This window comes from Aspergillus costaricaensis (genome assembly GCF_003184835.1).
Source record: "Aspergillus costaricaensis CBS 115574 unplaced genomic scaffold BO79scaffold_1, whole genome shotgun sequence".
NCBI classification, from domain to species: domain Eukaryota; kingdom Fungi; phylum Ascomycota; class Eurotiomycetes; order Eurotiales; family Aspergillaceae; genus Aspergillus; species Aspergillus costaricensis.
The window spans coordinates 787,502-801,846 of NW_020291801.1; the positions used below are offsets into that span (position 1 = coordinate 787,502).

At 48.5% G+C, this 14,345-nt stretch overlaps 8 protein-coding genes across 8 annotated transcripts; 3 read left to right on the forward strand and 5 right to left on the reverse strand.

The window, feature by feature from the left end:
• Positions 1–49: 49 nt before the first annotated feature.
• Positions 50–1,984, reverse strand: BO79DRAFT_133597 (cytochrome P450; the record flags this gene model as incomplete). The annotated part of the gene is made up of 8 exons (XM_025677999.1): positions 50–209; positions 262–422; positions 486–596; positions 655–978; positions 1,047–1,253; positions 1,318–1,579; positions 1,630–1,690; positions 1,747–1,984. 8 exons carry the CDS (start codon positions 1,982–1,984, stop codon positions 50–52), a joined length of 1,524 nt encoding a protein of 507 aa, XP_025545098.1.
• Positions 1,985–2,290: 306 nt separating this feature from the next.
• On the reverse strand, positions 2,291–3,322 carry BO79DRAFT_223334 (SDR family NAD(P)-dependent oxidoreductase; the record flags this gene model as incomplete). Its single annotated transcript, XM_025683597.1, has 3 exons — positions 2,291–2,351; positions 2,564–3,006; positions 3,038–3,322. The coding sequence occupies 3 exons, from the start codon at positions 3,320–3,322 to the stop codon at positions 2,291–2,293; spliced, it is 789 nt and encodes a 262-aa protein (XP_025545099.1).
• A 1,155-nt stretch (positions 3,323–4,477) lies between these two features.
• BO79DRAFT_212514 (terpene synthase family protein) lies at positions 4,478–5,973 on the forward strand (the record flags this gene model as incomplete). The annotated part of the gene is made up of 10 exons (XM_025683173.1): positions 4,478–4,608; positions 4,662–4,788; positions 4,838–4,856; positions 4,919–5,067; positions 5,113–5,128; positions 5,191–5,356; positions 5,405–5,494; positions 5,539–5,572; positions 5,634–5,851; positions 5,898–5,973. The coding sequence occupies 10 exons, from the start codon at positions 4,478–4,480 to the stop codon at positions 5,971–5,973; spliced, it is 1,026 nt and encodes a 341-aa protein (XP_025545100.1).
• Positions 5,974–6,556: 583 nt separating this feature from the next.
• BO79DRAFT_261290 (putative meiosis-specific topoisomerase Spo11) lies at positions 6,557–8,050 on the forward strand (the record flags this gene model as incomplete). Its single annotated transcript, XM_025686472.1, has 7 exons — positions 6,557–6,848; positions 6,896–6,962; positions 7,027–7,135; positions 7,190–7,276; positions 7,326–7,406; positions 7,463–7,534; positions 7,586–8,050. 7 exons carry the CDS (start codon positions 6,557–6,559, stop codon positions 8,048–8,050), a joined length of 1,173 nt encoding a protein of 390 aa, XP_025545101.1.
• On the reverse strand, positions 8,036–9,288 carry BO79DRAFT_162940 (E2 ubiquitin-conjugating protein UBC7). The gene is made up of 2 exons (XM_025679097.1): positions 8,739–9,288; positions 8,036–8,639 (listed from the first exon to the last, which is right to left on the reverse strand). The coding sequence occupies exons 1-2, from the start codon at positions 8,983–8,985 to the stop codon at positions 8,386–8,388; spliced, it is 501 nt and encodes a 166-aa protein (XP_025545102.1). The 5' UTR covers positions 8,986–9,288; the 3' UTR covers positions 8,036–8,385.
• Positions 9,289–9,662: 374 nt separating this feature from the next.
• Positions 9,663–11,558, reverse strand: BO79DRAFT_234054 (scramblase family protein). Its single transcript, XM_025684333.1, has 2 exons — positions 10,953–11,558; positions 9,663–10,905 (listed from the first exon to the last, which is right to left on the reverse strand). Exons 1-2 carry the CDS (start codon positions 11,484–11,486, stop codon positions 9,811–9,813), a joined length of 1,629 nt encoding a protein of 542 aa, XP_025545103.1. The 5' UTR covers positions 11,487–11,558; the 3' UTR covers positions 9,663–9,810.
• A 567-nt stretch (positions 11,559–12,125) lies between these two features.
• On the reverse strand, positions 12,126–13,020 carry lcl2. Its single transcript, XM_025685159.1, has 2 exons — positions 12,756–13,020; positions 12,126–12,703 (listed from the first exon to the last, which is right to left on the reverse strand). The coding sequence occupies exons 1-2, from the start codon at positions 12,940–12,942 to the stop codon at positions 12,510–12,512; spliced, it is 381 nt and encodes a 126-aa protein (XP_025545104.1). The 5' UTR covers positions 12,943–13,020; the 3' UTR covers positions 12,126–12,509.
• Positions 13,021–13,180: 160 nt separating this feature from the next.
• On the forward strand, positions 13,181–14,207 carry BO79DRAFT_206109 (mitochondrial 54S ribosomal protein bL27m). The gene has a single exon (XM_025681909.1). The coding sequence runs from the start codon at positions 13,217–13,219 to the stop codon at positions 14,072–14,074; it is 858 nt and encodes a 285-aa protein (XP_025545105.1). The 5' UTR covers positions 13,181–13,216; the 3' UTR covers positions 14,075–14,207.
• The last annotated feature ends 138 nt before the right edge of the window (positions 14,208–14,345 follow it).

Consider the following 14,345-nt stretch of genomic DNA (forward strand, 5'->3'; position numbering starts at 1 on the left):
CGAAGTACGCGAATGGTGACAATTTGATGACCGGTATTTGCTCGACTGTCTAGTCTTTGACCCCCTTCACCAACACATGGACATCTTTCGCAGTTCTTGCCGCTCCGTGGTCACTCCACTCCATAGCTTTCTCATCTGTCTGGTATAGTTCAATCTGAGTCTTGTTAAAGATATTTGCAAGGCAAATATACAACTCAAGGTAAGCAAGGCTTAACATACGGCGGTCAGCTACTATATTCCATGGCTGATGTTATAACTTACTTGATGCCAATGCATGAGCGTGTTCCCTTGGAAAATGTAACATTCCATTTATCCAGTGTTTTTCCGCTTTCGCCAATCCATCTCTCAGGATTAAATTCGTCGGGCTTGGGGAAGATGTCTGGATCAAAGTGGATCATCCTTGCCGACATTGAGACTGCTGTCTGGCCACAAGCGAGGATATTAGCTTGATCGGTTTTGGCTCATAGTGTCATGCCTTGACTTACTCCTGGTGGTATTAATTGGTCATCAACTTCAATTCCACCTTTGGGAACAATACGCGGAAGTCTGGTTGGAGCGGGAGAGGACAGCCTAAGTGACTCTTTGATCACGGCAGTCTATCCATGGATTATTAGCGAAGAACCCAGGTGATAAGCAGCAAACGCTGTTAGTTACCAGATATGGTAGGTTGCGTAAATATTGGTATTCGATAATGCCATCTGCGTTCACAGGCTGGCACTCGAGCTCTTCTCTCAGCTTCTTTGCAGAATTTGGGTGCGTTAGCAGGTAATAAGTAGCGCAGGATAGCGCGTAGCTTGTAGATTCCGTCCCAGCAAAGCAAAAGAAGTATGCTTCATTAACAAGCCCATCCATAGACCGTGATGGAGAGTCTTTCTCTGCTTGAAGAAGCGAACTGAAAACCGTCATTCGGGCATTGCCTTCTTTCTGGTCACTTGGCGCAAGATTTCCAGAGATATCTCTCATCCACTCCAAACACCGCTGTTAGATCATGAGTTATTAGTGAGCTAAGCTTTTCTTAGCAATGGCATTGATTGGTGCTTACTCACCTGTCTAAAGTCCATGTAGCCCGGGGCGATCATGTCCGTCAGTCTGGGAGGGAGTTTAAGGGCAATCCGGGCGAGGATGGGAAAGCTTCTGAACAGATGAAATCGATCCCCAAACATAGCTAGGCTGGAAAGTAATGGCGGATAGGCTGTTCCCGACATAACCAGGTCTAAAGATCTTCCATACAGTAATACCATTATGGCATCGGCCTATGGAGGATACTGTTATCTGACCTTCGGATTCTTTAGCAGGTCAAGGAGTATAAGAACTAACTGTGACACAATGGTAGAGCTGTTGAATATTGAGCGGGCACTGCGTCTCCGCTGCGATCTTTGCTTGATTAATAGCTTTGGTCACGATCATTTCCAGCTCGGGGGCCAGAAGATCGACATGTCCTTTTGCAAAGGAAGTTTTCACAATGTCATAACGGAGCTTGTATTCGTGAGGATCGGTGAGAAAAGCAATGGAGTCATTGAACGCAATACTGCCAAAGAAGGCAGGATCCTTGTAAAAGTCCGTTCCGTTTTTGAATACTCTGGGTCTTGTCAGCACAGTCTCACCTAATCTAGTACTCCCTTGTGGTACCTATTGAAAAAGTCCCTGTTGTTGATGTGAAGTTCATTGGGATGAATACGGACGACAGAGCCTGTGTAGTAGTGAGCATAAAGAGTATGATGGTCATTTTCTTCAGCAGTGTCAGACCATATTTTGCATGTAGCGATGGAAATGATTTGGAGTACTGTCCACTCAGGATGACATCTTTATAAAATTCGTACCAACTGGTCGCAGCAGCAATCCGTGGTCCGGGGAATTTGCTGAGGGGATGGAAGTAAAGGCGAATAGTAAAAACGCTACAAGCATAGATAGAGATACCAATGAGTAGTATCAAGCTGATATTAGCGGGCAGGACTTGTTCAACTAGCAGATTCAAAGCAGCCATGACTGAATGCGCATGCGAGTATAAAGCAGTGTATTACTTGAATCATATTTTTTGAGAATCTGAAGGAGCAATCTTAAGTTACCCTCGGAAAGGTTTCTCTCTTAGGAGTATCTCCGCAGTCGCACGGGATATAAACCCAAACGTTTTCCATTGTCTATCATTCTCCCTTTAGGCATACTCACACCGTTGTGTACTACAGTCATAATGCACGAGCACCGTTCTAGATTGCCCTGGAAGAGCGCGTTGCCCCCTACATTCCAAAGCATGCCGTCAAACACCAATAGGGTTGCAGAGTATAAGTCAATTTCATGTACCGGATTTTGGTGTTTGTAAGCCATTAAAACCCGCTAATTTCTGTATGGAAATACTACCTTTATCAAGCTACTATCTCTAATGGATTTCAATCAATCAAAGTTTACTACTGGTATCCACTCGTGATGTTTTGAAATTGTAACGACAATCATTAGGTTCTGATCTGGAGGTTTGTAAGCTTTGGAAGCTCACACAAAATACCAAAGAGACAGAAGCTTGTTCAAGCAACAAGCACAACGATCCATATCCGGCGACATCAAGGAGTACCCTGCATCAACAGGAATTATGACACCCGTGACATATGAAGAACTATCGGATGCGAGCCACAATACACTTTCCGCAACCTCTTCCGGCCGTGCACAGCGTCCCAATAGGGAGCTTTGCTTTGCAAGTACGTCCTCACTGGCCCCAATCTTCGTCAGGGCGTCGGTAAGCATTACAGTTTTGGTCATGCCGGGGGCGACCGCATTCACCCTAATCTGGTTGTGGCCGTTTTCTTTCGCTGCAGTGGTGGTCAAAGCGGCCACACCGTGCTTGGAAGCACAGTATGCAGGCATAGTGGGCTTTGTCTTCAGAGCACCGCTGGAGGAGATGTTGATAATGGAGCCGCCGCGACCTTGTGTGATCATCTGTTGCAGTTCCCCCTTCAGGCAGTAGGCGACGCTGGACAAGTTGGTATCCATTACTCTACCCCATTCGGTCTCATCCAGCTCTGAAATCGACATGGAGATTACGGTTCACGCCTGCGTTATTCACCGCAATGTCAAGGTTACCGAATATTGTGATCGTTTCCTCAACCGCATTTCTGATGCTGCTGGAGCTGGTGACATCTGTCTCGATGAAGCGTGCTTCATAACCCTGGCTAACAAGTTCCTTCTCGACTTGCCTACCTACGGCCTCGTCAACTTCGGCAAGAGCGACTTTCACGCCAGATCTAGCGAGTGCAAATGAAATGGCTTTGCCGATGCCCCTCCCACCTCCTGTCACCATAGCAGTTTTTCCATGTAGATCGGGGTGGATGGCCATTGTCGGGTCAATCAATAGCCAATTGCTATGGGTTACGAAGTGGGCTTTTGCGGTAGCACGAATTCGGAGAAAAGAGTCTTCTTGTCGAAGATAACATTTATGTCAATCTGATGCCTTCTTAAAGCCAGCAAAGAGTCATTGGGTCATTTGTATAAATTTCTCTCAATGCAGCTCGGTGCATGAAATGCATGCATTATCACGCGTCCATTCTTCTTGGGAACAGCGAGAATGCAGAAGCCTGATCCGTATTGCTGCATTAACTCAAAATGACGAAGCGGGCTGGTGACCTACCTAGTCCTGATTTCACTCAGCGTATTATGGGAAGATTGAGTGTATAGCCCCATTCTTGGAAATCGAAGCAGCAAATGTACTGTAAGATAGCCACGGCGAAAGGTCTACGCAGTGCTATTGGTAGAAGAATCGGCGTGGCTGGTCTGCAGTGAGACTGACTGGACCTCATAGCCCTTGAGTAAATATTTAGAGAGACCACCACAATATGATGTAATCATCTTCCGAGACCTCTATCGAGTCCCCACATTGTATTGAAAGGAGTTGTTTAGACTGCAGTTTTTGCTACTCGAATAAGACTCGCACATTATCAACAGGACGTAGGTTTGCACCTATGAAACTAACGGCGACACGGTTGCACCTGTCCCAGTCAGTCAATTAGTAAATCTTCCCATTTTAACTCAGTTGTCATTGGGAAGTAGTACTACCGGTCTTGTAGGATGTGTGTCACGAGCTCCCATGGCAGCAGGGCAGGTATACAACATTCCTGTTTGAGAGCAGTAAATGCGTCAACACCTTGTAGATCCTTTCAAAGAAGCACAAGCAAACTTCGACTGATTTTGTTCCCCTGCTGGTAATCACAGCATTGGGAAAGCGGTTATCAACCGTACTACCCAGCAGTGAGGGAGAGAAAGAGGTCAAATGATACAGTTAATGGTGACGCCACACCCCTTGGGGTAATGCTAAGAAGGCTTCATGGTAGCTATTTGGACAGGCATCCATCCACATTTAGTATCTGATTCACGTAGAGGCCACGATAGACTTGGATATCAGAAAAGCTCACCCTAAGAGTATTAGGCCAAACCCTGCTTGTCCACCTTGATCTATCATTTCTATCCTTGAAACTCACTTATCAAAGCCGTGAAGATGGAATGGGACGCTGGCAATGTTGTCGAGGTGAAATTACCTCCGCTATTTGTCAACTTCGCTGCGCGAAAGGCTCCAATGAACAAACATTACCAAGCCGTGAGAGAAGAGTCAGAGCAGTGGCTCATCAAGTATAGTTGTCCATTGGTCTCATCCTAGCATATCATTAGCTAAAACTTTCAAGGACCTGCAAGTTTGATACTAATATGGCAAGTTTCATTCACAAGACCGACTTCGGATATTTCGTGGCTATCGTGGCTCCTGATACAGAGGAAGATAAGTTGCGAACAATGTTTGACTGGGGGAACTGGGTACGTATATCTTGCTTTCTACCATCTGCTTTTGCTAATCTTGCTCAAGGTCTTTCCTTTCGATGATGGTAGTGTCACCTTAACTTTATGGCATTCGCGTTTACTCGTGCTTATATACCGATATGAACAGCTTTCGATAATGGAGAGTTGAAAGTGGATCTGGATGGCGTGCGAAGAATGATGGACGAGCTTTTGACTGTCATGGACAACAAGGTAACCTTTAGACCAACGGATCCCCTTGTTGTTGCTTTCAAATCAATCTGGGACAGACTGTCTGACGTGAGTGCCTCTTCCATGAGATTTTAATCCTCGCTAATGATCTAGTCGAACTGCTCTGCTGGTAATCGCATCGTCAACCTAAGATTCATCTAGATGCATAATTGATTATTAGTATGATGCCAGGAACCCTTCGACGGTTTGCTAGATCAATGCAAGACTACTCCGAAGCCTGTATTCAGCAAGTTATCATGCAGTCTAGATTCCAGGGCAGCGAAACACTGTCAGTCGACGAGTTTATTGCAATGAGACGTGGAAGTATTGCAACAACGCCCCTATTTGCGCTGTTTGAGTAGGTTTCTCTCCTACTTAGTTAGGATCAAGAGTGCTAACTATCAAGATACGCCTATGGATTGAACATACCAGATGAAGTCTTTGAGTGTTCGTCAATCAAAGAGCTGGAGAGAGTTAGCACTGAAGTGACGGTCATGTAAGAGCCTTGTCCGTTGTAGAAACCAGTTACTAACTCGACAGCCAAAATGACATCGTTTCCTATCGGAAGGAGCAGGTATGTGCATATGTATGGCCCTGCAGCGGAAGGCGCAGAGTTCCTAACCCTCCGTCACCAGCTCCTCGATGAGAATAGCAATTTGATCAAGATATATCTCCGGGACGGCTTCTCAGTTCAGGCGGCTTTTGACGAAGCTGGAAAGTTACTGGCTACCTGCTACCGTGACTGGTATTTGGCACTGGCCGACTTACCCAGTTGGGGCGAAGATGTCGACGCCCAGGTTCAGACGTATATTGAGGGGCTCCAAAATGTTGTTCTGGCTAATATTCACTGGAGGTAAGATCTTCTCTCAACTTCGCTATATTATCTAATGGTGGTGTAGTTTCCGAGCTGAACGGTATTGGAAATCGAATGCGGAGATACAGAAGGATAGGACGATTGAAGTGCGACTGACATGAGGATGTCTTGGCTGTGGTGAAAATGACTTAGATTGTGTTTGATTCAGGATTTAGATTGCTTGACTTACTTCCCATGGCAATAGGCAGGCTGGCAGGCTGCCAGACTGCCATGCAGTGCTCTCTATCAGTATTCGCATTGCTGATGCTTGCCTAAAATTATCCTTGGGCCTTATGATTTGATACAATTCTCAAGAATGCCACTTGTCACAGGCTAGCTATTCTGTCTGGTTGACTAGATGCGATAGGATTTGAAAGTGTGTGAAAACATGGGAGAATATCCCAGAAGAGGTCTAGCTATCTCTGTGCCTGGAATCACAGGCCACCAGCTCGCCATACTTCAAAGACTGGCCACTCAAAATCACTATGTAACTTTGATGCTTCCGGCCAATCGCTTGAAATTTCATATCATACAGAAAGAACTCATTTCACTTGTTGTTGCAGGATGATGAGACACAGTCTATGTTAGATCAGTTACTCTCACGCTCGTGACCCATCCAGACTATTTTTTTTTCCCTCCCTCCGGATCATCTCCTTCCCATTCTTACTGATCATTCTCTTTAAATTCAACTTGACCCCTGAAACAATGGAAGTATCACATATAGACGACATGGAAGCAGAGGTGTTCGAACTACCAACAAACATCACTACAATTCCTCAAACACCAGTTCAAAGCTACATTCAGGAGACGCTAGCAGCAATCTTGGATGAAATGTCCTCCCCTGAAGGCCAACCGTCCATTACTCTCAAACAGAGAGGTAGAAAGTTCGCATCATTATTCATCAACCCACAAACACAGGCCCTGGAGTCCTCAGAGATGCAGACATACACGACCTACAGATGGCCCGGCAGAGATGAGAACGAAGCCTGGAGATTCAGTACGATCTATGATCACCGTTCATAGCCTCCTCTGATAAGGATGCAGCTGTCTCTTTACGGGTCCTCGCTGCCATTGCAGAGGCAGTTCAAGCGGGATTGGTGGTTTCCAAGAGGTGAGCAGCACATATCACCAGTATACTATACCCCGAATCCATTTAGTACTAACTCTTAGAATAGAGACATATATTACAGCGATCCGGCCTGTTTTGGTACTCAGAGAACCGTCGATGCCCTCGTTGATGACTTGGCGCACACAATGGGGGTGGATCGTACTGCTTTATATGTGGTTTGTAGAACTCACTAGTACCCACTTCTAGAATACTAAGCATGCCAATCACAGGAAGCAGCAGCAAAAGGACTCGTTGTGGGCTACTATCAGATAATTACTAGCAGCGGCGCAGTGGTGGATGTGCAATTATCAAACCAGGTCTGTTACAGTCATCAATATTGCACACAGCATGAGATGACCTTTCCAGGATACTCTAGTACCCAGAACGCAAGACATTCACAAGATCGATCTCGCAGATGTTGCGTGGGTATTGGTTTTAGAAAAGGAGGTTCTTGCTGCCGTCAAACCCTTCTATGTCAAAATGGAGTGAACTGACACCCTCAGGCCGTATATCGTCGACTCGCGGGCAGCAACTACCACATCAGATCTGCAGCAGGAAAGGGCATCCTCGTCACCGTACGTCCTTGTTCCCTCATCACATTCCAAGAGAAATACCAACAATCATAGGGAAAAGGGTATCCCGACCTCAACACTCGGGCATTCGTCCGAAAGCTCTTCGACCACAGCCGCCAACTCACCAAACTACCGCAGTTCTATGCTTTATTTGATGGAGACCCAGACGGAATGGCCATCATGGCCACATACAAGTACGGTTCTGTGGCTTTTGCCCACGAAAACCGGAACTTGAATGTCCCAGGTCTCCACTGGCTGGGACTGAAAATAGCAGATGTGGTTGCAGGCGCTGATCCGCTAGGCGATAATAAGCTAATCCGTCTCACAAAGAGAGATAGGAAGAAGGTCGTCGCTATGCTGTCTAGAAATCCTATCTGGGCGGCCGATGGCCCGGAGCCGGAATGGCGAGTCGAGCTGCAGCGGATGCTCATGTTGAATGTCAAGGCAGAGACGGAGATTCTGTATGACATGGAGGGAGGATTGACCCGATGGTTGGATCAGAAGCTGAGTAGTAGGTAGGTAGGACATATTCATGGCTTAAGCCATTATAACGACGAAATAACGATATATACTAAACAAAGCATCTATGCATTCCCGACCATGCATCTACCCCAGGAAAGATATATAAGAATAAAATAATGAAAGAGAGTGAACATACCACAACGCCAACCCAAACAAACAATGCATCCATCCATCCATCCAATCATCCATCCAGCTTCCAAGCTATGCCACAATTCCTCCACGACACAAGAGTATAAACAAGACAGCGAGCAGCCAGCCCACCAACCAGGTACTTATATACGAGCGAAACCCCCTACCCATCACCACATTTTAACCAAGGAGGGGGGGTTTCTTCACAACCCCAATCCCTTCCGAACCTCATCCCTCACCTTCCGCTCATACTCCCCCCTCCGCTCCCTCCACATCTTCGCGGCCTCAACATTCGCTGGAGACTCATCATTCGGCTCCGCCAACATACTCATAACAGAAATGAGAATCTTCTCCACGCTCTGAATAGGCGACCACCGCTCCGAAGCATGTTCGTAATGGTTGGGGTCGTCACCGGGGGGATGGAGGATGGAGATGCACACGGTTCCGTTGGGGTAGACTATACACATACATCCAGAACAAATTAGCACATGCCCAACAACCCAGGTATTTTCAAACAAGACAAAGGTAAACGAAAGGGGAAAAGAAGATCCCATACCATTAGGATGCCAAACCCCACCACCCACAAACTTCATCGTCGGCGGACTAAGCGGATAATCTTTGGGAAACTTCAACTCGGCCGCAAACACGCCGCCCTCAAAGGGTGTACCTTCGGGTCCCTGGATCAGTGCTTCCCAGTGGAACATGTCATCTTCGGTGACGGGGCCGGCGGTGATGCCCTCGGGGGGGTTGGTGGAGAGGTTTTTGTATTCGTGGAAGAGACGTTTCTGGGCGACGGAGGACATTTTGATCACTGCCTTTTTCCCTTTTTTTTTTCTCTTGAAAGATATTTGATTAGAAAATTGTTTTGACTTTTCTCCGGCGTGGGAGGGGAAATCTGGTGCTGGTTGGGGTTTCTTGTGCTGGTGGCGTGGCGGTCTGGCTGTGTCTAATCTGGCGATTAGATAAAGAGGGGAGGGAGGAGAGTGCGGAGATCGGACCGGAGAGGGGAGGGTGAAAGGACACCGGGGGAGAGTGGTTATGTACCTGGGGTGGCGTTGAGGAGATAAGTTAGGATTAAGAAAACTTTTTTTTTAAAAGAGGCTGGGTTACTACTGGGGAAGATAAGTGGCCTGGAATTGAATTGGAGGAGAAATCAAGGTTTGCCACTTTTGAAAGCCAATGAATTGATGGATTGATTGATTGTTGAGCCGGTGGGATGTGGGTGCCTGAGGCTACAATGATGCTTATCGCCGCATTCGTCGTCAGGGTGGATGGAGTATTGATGGACTAGTTATAATTCTGTATAGGATTGTTCATCTTCGCGTGATATTATACATTTTATTGGAGATTTCACTGTCGTTATGGTACACTGGCTGGTTACTGTCAGTAAGCTGCAAAACCCTTTATGCATTTCAAGCAGGGCCGAGAGTTAAATGACATCAACGTCTACTCCGGACTCGGCCCGACCATGTCGAGTATGCCATAAGTATGTCAGAGCCGTTACGGTGATTCTCGATACACCGAATTCATGAGTTCTGTTGTAGTACCCTCGCACGAGTAAGGGGGATCGTCTCACAGTGTCAGCCGGCATCCTGATCTAAGTGCCTTTTGTATGGTCGATCAGCTGCTTAGAACCAATCGAAATCATCGCCTCCCTCGCCCTCGTCGCCTTCATCTGCCCAAGGGTCCTCTTCCTGACCCCATGTGTTCTCAGGCTCCTTTCCCCACGAGTTCTCAGTCTCCTCCCCCCATACATCTCCATACGGACCCGTTTGACCCGGCGTCGGTGGCTGTTGGTCTACAGGTGCTGCTTGCTGATCGGGAGCAGGCTGGCTGCCTCCCATCCCACGAGACATGGCGTCGTAGCCAGCCATTGCGCCCGCGCCCGCTGCTCCAGCTGCTGCACCATCAGCCATTCCACCAGCTGCCCCGGCGCGACCAAGAGTTCCCGCGGCCGCTTCCCCAACGGCACCTGCTTCACCGGCTGCTGCGCCCCCGGCGGCAGCACCCCCAGCAGCTGCCTCACCACCGAACCCGGGGATCCAGAGGGGCATGAAACCAAATCCGCCCGAGTTGCTATGGCGACTAAAGTAGTCAAAGTCAATGCTCACAGCGGTTGCCAGCATCACGGCACGCTGGTCGAACGTCATCCCAGTAGCCGCACGGTTCTTGTCGAGGAACTCTTCGCTGGGGGAAGCAGAGTCCATCCTGAGTGCATAGACACCCGTATCCGTGAAGATTTCCCGGGCAAAGCCGGCAAAGTCGCGATTCACGGAGCCGATCAGCTGTTTGTCAGAGGAACGTAGGCCAAAATCCCACGACAAGAAGGGCTCGTCCACATAGGCAAATTGGTGGTATTCGCCTGTTTCCTGGCCACTTTGAGATGATTTAACCAACTGCATTTGCTGTGTGTTGGACATATCCATCTGGTTAAGTGGTAGCTTCTGTGTTTCCATCTCTGTCGCTGGATTGGGCGAGTGGTGATATGTGAAAAGGTTGTATTTGCGTCGTAGCGGGGCCCATTGCTGCTGGGCCTCTCCGATAACCCGCATTTCATCCAAGCCCAAGGATGAAACCCGAGCATTTGAGTCCCCTGTAGGGTGAACCAGAGATCCGGCAGAGGTTGTCTGTAGCGTGGTGGACGTTGAATAGGTACCCTTTGCCAGGTCGAGAGGATCATATACGCGGATTCGGGAGTTGATCCATGAGAACGGACGGTGGAACTACACAGTCAGCATCATCCACAAATAACCTGCAGATTAAAACCCACCCGAAGCACTTCATTCTCATGCCTGTCAAACACATGTGTCACGAAACTGCGATGCGTCCGGAACGATTGTCGCGCCATCATGTTCACCATGCCTTTCTCTTGCTCCGCCATATAGCCAATATGATTGCCGTTGGCATCCATGATGACGTACTTGTTGGCTTGCTCAAAACCAATCATCACATTCATGAGCTCCAACTGCCGCTGCACCACCAGACCTGAGTTGGCGAGGATTCCGGTCGCCGGGTGCGTCTCTTTTATTACGCCATGAGGGTCTTCGGGGATGTGGACTGGAGCGAGGAGAGTGTTCTGGGAGGGGTCATATTGGGAGGCGGGGGTCTCGGGGTTTTCGGATGTTGTCTCTGGATTGCTGGATTCAGGTGCTCGCGATGCCGGGACGTCTCTCCTGATGGGTTCAGGCCTGCGTATGGAGTTTCGGGGGCCTCGGGGGTTGGGTCGGCCGCGAAGTGAGCTGGCGAGAGCTCGACCGGGAGCTCGAAGGCACTGCGCCGGTGGTGTTCGGAGCGCACTCCACATTCCAGTGATTAACGCCAGTCAGTATTAATGTAAGATGCGAAATTAGACGAAGATACGTGAGGTAAACTGTAGCACCGAGAATTATAGTTGATTTAGCTGAAGATGGAAGAGAAAGAGAGGAAGATTCCCGCGATGACGAAGTTGCGGGAGCGGAGTTAACGGCGATAAAACGCTGATCATCCGCCCTCGTTTTGCCTTCATCCACCCCGTGAACTGATTGCGAAATAACTCAGGAAACTCTCCAGTACTTTCAAGTCCCTGTTCAAAATGCTTTCCATACAGAGTATCAGGAGCTTCAAATTATCACAGATGGCCGAGTGGCTCGGCCGCATGAGATCGGGGTAATGACTTGTTCTAAGACCTTGTCTTCATATTAAATATATATATTGTAAGGCTTAAACTAAGTACTACGTAGGGAGTGCTTCTCAGGCGCTTTCGCAGATAATGACAAAATAACTACGATCATGATATCATTTCCACACCCAACAGACGCTATATAGCCAACGGAAGAAGCATTCATATTATTCTATCATACGCACCTTAGTATCCAGTCTTTCTAAGTTCTGTTTACATGGACTAACCTACTTTACAGTCGGAGCGCTGATTGCGATGCAGCTGCTTTAAAAAGTCAGTACTGATGGAAATGACATTGGAATGCTATTATTTGCTGTAACCAGGCCGGGAAGTAAGCACAGATGCCCAGAACGTATAAACCAGATATGGGTTGGTGTCTCTGATCAACAACCCAATCGCAAGGGGATGACCCGGAATTCGAGCTGCTGGCCATTCATAGCACAAAAGCAGCTGCCTGTGCAATATCCAAGAGCGCCTTGACACCAACAAGGCAATAATGCTGCAAGATCCATTCAACCGCGACGCAGTTCAATGCGCAGGTCTCAGAAATAGCACCTGGACAGCAGGCTCCCCAAGAATATCCAAAACCAATAAGCGCTAACACGAACACCAATGCTTTCCCAATCAAGCCGAAAGCGACACACATATCATCTCGTCGAGACACCTCAATCACAAAAGACCCTTGCGCGCCAACTCAATCTTCCGCGCCGCCTCTCCCGCCTTATATCCCCCCTTGGACACACAAACGGCACTTCCTTCGCCAAGTTCAACCTTCTCTTCGACATCGGGGTGCGGACACGGGCAATGGTGCGGGAAATGGACGCATGCAAGGGTACCAGGACAGAGGTATTTATCGCAATGGGCTGTGCTAATTAGCTTTACACGCATATCCCAATAAAAGAATCCACCACTTACCTGAATCCCACTGACTCTGATACCGCGAGCTATCACTCGGAACATTCTGCGCCGCCTGCTGACGACCCTGGTGACCACCACCACCACCGCCGCCACCTCCAAACATATGCTCAAAGAACTGGAACTGCGCGTGAGCCACAGAGGCAAGTAGAAGAAGGGCTCCGAGGAGCCGAATCCAAGAGAACATTGCGAACTGAGAGAGACTCGACAATCAACCGGGCAATATGTCCAAAACCAAAAAAAGCGAAGCAAAAGTAAATTGCAGATCAAAGCAAGCAAAGGAACTAAGTATATAGTTGTAGATAGATAAGTTACCGGCCATCTGGCCGCATCCGGCACGTGACCTCACCCGCCAAGTCCCATCTCCGATCCGCGAAAAAAAGCAGGCCCCGGGAAATAGAGCGAGCCATCTCTCCCCAGTTCAATTCCCATTGAACATCACCCACCTCTCAATCCACACAATGTTCCAACCTCGTTTTCTAGCGCCCCTCCGGGCTCTAGAAAGGGGACTTACCAGAGCCCCCACGGCCGCCATCCGCAACAACAACAACAACACCTCCTCGCTCCTCCGCACCACCTCCTCCATCCTCTCCGCAACCAGCAACAGCAGCATATTAACACAATCCAAGCTCACCCCGCTAGCATCCCCAACATTACACCAATTCCTCCAAGTCCGACACGCCTCCCACGCCTCCCAAGGAACCGCGAACCGTCACTCCCGCGATCCGGCCGGAAAGCGTCTCGGCGCGAAACGCACAGCCGGTGAATACGTCGTCCCCGGATGCATCATCTTCCGGCAACGAGGCACGAAATGGTTCCCTGGGGAGAACTGCGCCATGGGCCGCGATCATACCATCTACGCCGCTGAGGCCGGGTATGTGCGGTACTACCTGGACCCTGAGCGTCATCCGGATCGGAAGTACATTGGAGTTGTGTTTGAGAAGGATGGGAAGTTGCCGACGCCGAAGAACGCGCCGACTAGGAGGAAGTTGAACCGTGTGGCGGTTCGGTTTGAGCCTGAGGAGGAGGTGGCTGCCAAGCAGGGCGATTTGGTGGCTAAGATTGGACAGGACGGGACGCAGGTTGGCAGTGCTACGAAGGTTGAGGCTGCTCAGGCTGCCGTTCAGTTGCGTCCTGGTTATATGTACCGTGAGGCCAACTGGAGTATTGGTCGTGCTGCGGAGAAGGCTGGCATTACGGCTAAGCCGTATAACCGCAAGAATCGCTGGTTGGCGTGGAGGAAGAGGACTGCTAAGGCTGATCGGTTGGCACAGATGAAGAGTCTGAAGAATAAGAAGAAGAAGAAGGGTGGAAAATAGATGATTTGATGGAGGGATCATGTCAGTGAGAGGTTGACTGCGTGTGTGTGATATATTAGTTTTGGTTCTAGGGTTTCTTTTTGTGTCTGTCTACCTATATGTAGTATGTATTATAAGACGTTTGAATGGGCTGCAATTACTATTTCCTTTCTCTTTATTAAGAAACAAGAACTGGTGCTTTAATAGAGTAGCAGACTCCAGGGTATATTGCTATCAGTATCAGTTTCGCGAACACACTGATTGATCGAAGCAGCAAACATAAAAAGAACAA

Excerpts from the sequence above, each read along its gene's own strand:
- BO79DRAFT_162940 (XM_025679097.1), bottom strand. The coding sequence starts at position 8,985 with ATGTCCTCCGTCGCCCAGAAACGTCTCTTCCACGAATACAAAAACCTC. Across the intron at positions 8,640-8,738 it reads TGGGGTTTGGCATCCTAATG|TCTACCCCAACGGAACCGTG; the intron begins GTATGGGATCTT and ends GTATGTGTATAG.
- lcl2 (XM_025685159.1), bottom strand. The coding sequence starts at position 12,942 with ATGTTCTCTTGGATTCGGCTCCTCGGAGCCCTTCTTCTACTTGCCTCT. Across the intron at positions 12,704-12,755 it reads TCAGAGTCAGTGGGATTCAG|CCCATTGCGATAAATACCTC; the intron begins GTAAGTGGTGGA and ends TAATTAGCACAG.
- BO79DRAFT_234054 (XM_025684333.1), bottom strand. The coding sequence starts at position 11,486 with ATGTGGAGTGCGCTCCGAACACCACCGGCGCAGTGCCTTCGAGCTCCC. Across the intron at positions 10,906-10,952 it reads ATGAGAATGAAGTGCTTCGG|TTCCACCGTCCGTTCTCATG; the intron begins GTGGGTTTTAAT and ends CTGACTGTGTAG.
- BO79DRAFT_206109 (XM_025681909.1), top strand. The coding sequence starts at position 13,217 with ATGTTCCAACCTCGTTTTCTAGCGCCCCTCCGGGCTCTAGAAAGGGGA.